Raw genomic sequence first — 1,654 nt, 5'->3', positions numbered from 1 at the left:
GATTATAATAGCTAAGGGGTGGAACCACACTTACATGTAGTATGGTAGAGCTTAATTAGCTCATTTAGTTTACATAATAAACCTGAACATGAACATTTACTCAGTTGAATAATTGCATCATCCTTTGAATTAAATTGCTTATAGTGAGTGCCAATAGTCCCACATATACCGAATGCATTTTAAAATTACATCATGTAGCGGCTAGTCCTGCTGTAAGCTCTACTCATTCATTCAGTATAATGTACTAAAAGACTAACAACAAAACAAAAGCTACACCAAAGCTGAATATTTCTAAAATTATTAACTCAATAAAAACAATTATTTGTTACTAATAAACATGACAATCTTAAATATAATTATTATTGAATAATATAAACTGATATGAAATGGGACATCGCTCAAAAATACCCATATTTTATAGAACCCTTCACAATACTAGTCTATGCTAGCAAACTATTAGAATCTGATAAACACTGACACACTATGGTATTACCAAGTGATCAGTGTTAACTGCTGTATATCGTGTAGTCTCACAGGTATGGAGGGCGTGGTCTGGCACCACAAGATTTTATATTGTGTATATGGTGGAGGGACTCCTTTCTCTTTATAAATGATGAGTTATTAGAGCCAGCATTTGATGATGACTTCACTCACATCACTGATGATGGGAGGGTATTTAAAAGAGGAGGGTATCCTTACAGGCGACCGTACGGTTGGAACAGGATAGCATTAAAAGTAAAGGGACAGTATGAGAATGACATCTGGTTGGGAGCTCCTCATCATTGTACTGAATATAACTTATAACTTTCTATCATTCTTTTATCATGTTTCTACTAGCATTTTATATAAAGCAAAAAACAAAATTAATTGTTGTAATTTTAATAAACTACCTAATAAATCCTAGTAATGTTCAATGATGCTGTTTATTAATCATTCAAAAGTTAAGTACTAATAGCTTTAACTTCCCTGATACATATCCCGTATGGTCTCAGGTCATCAGAAGAATATGTCAGATAATACTCTGCTCCATGTCGTGTCTTCTCCACTGGAATTATCTCAGAGTGTCCAGAGTTGAGATTAACTCTGTTCTGAATGATAGCCTCGTACCTCTTACCATCAGTATGGTCAAATCGTGGAGCAAAGTCAGCAGCAACTTCAACATCAGGTGTTGAGTAAAACCCTCTTCCAAAGTTCTCCCGGTCTAATTTATCCTCATCATATCCTTCAGCTGCTATAGCCATTGCTCCTTCTCTCTTTGTCCCATGATAAGAGACTGGCCACTCCTCATTTGAACTCTCTGTACGATTGGCCAGTATACCCAACCAGGCATCATCAGGTGGATACTTTCCCTTAGTCTTCAAGGCCAGTCGGCTCCAGCCATACGGACGATTGTACACATACCCTCCTCTTTCATAGACCCGCCCTACGTTGGGCTCGTTTCTAAAGTCATAGTCAAAGTCAGGATCCAGTAGGTCCTCGGCTAGTACCATGACTGTTGGTTCAGCTGCTGCCCTTAGTTTGACTGCAAATTGAATGATGGAACCATTTTTGATGCTGTAATCTTTTAAAAGNGCGATCATTATCATTGAGCTCCTTCCTTCCAAAGGTGAGTACAATGTTATTAACATCATACTGTGAGTACTCATCAAACCCT

At 37.4% G+C, this 1,654-nt stretch overlaps 1 protein-coding gene across 1 annotated transcript; it reads right to left on the bottom strand.

Moving 5' to 3' along the window:
- Positions 1-941: 941 nt before the first annotated feature.
- Positions 942-1,580, bottom strand: LOC105315766 (uncharacterized). The gene has a single exon (XM_011410511.1). It carries the CDS (start codon positions 1,578-1,580, stop codon positions 942-944), a length of 639 nt encoding a protein of 212 aa, XP_011408813.1.
- Between the last annotated feature and the right edge of the window lie 74 nt (positions 1,581-1,654).

This window comes from Amphimedon queenslandica, unplaced genomic scaffold, assembly GCF_000090795.2.
Source record: "Amphimedon queenslandica unplaced genomic scaffold, v1.1 AMPQUscaffold_8234_Cont19821, whole genome shotgun sequence".
Classification (NCBI taxonomy): domain Eukaryota; kingdom Metazoa; phylum Porifera; class Demospongiae; order Haplosclerida; family Niphatidae; genus Amphimedon; species Amphimedon queenslandica.
This window is presented reverse-complemented; position numbering and strand designations above follow the sequence as displayed.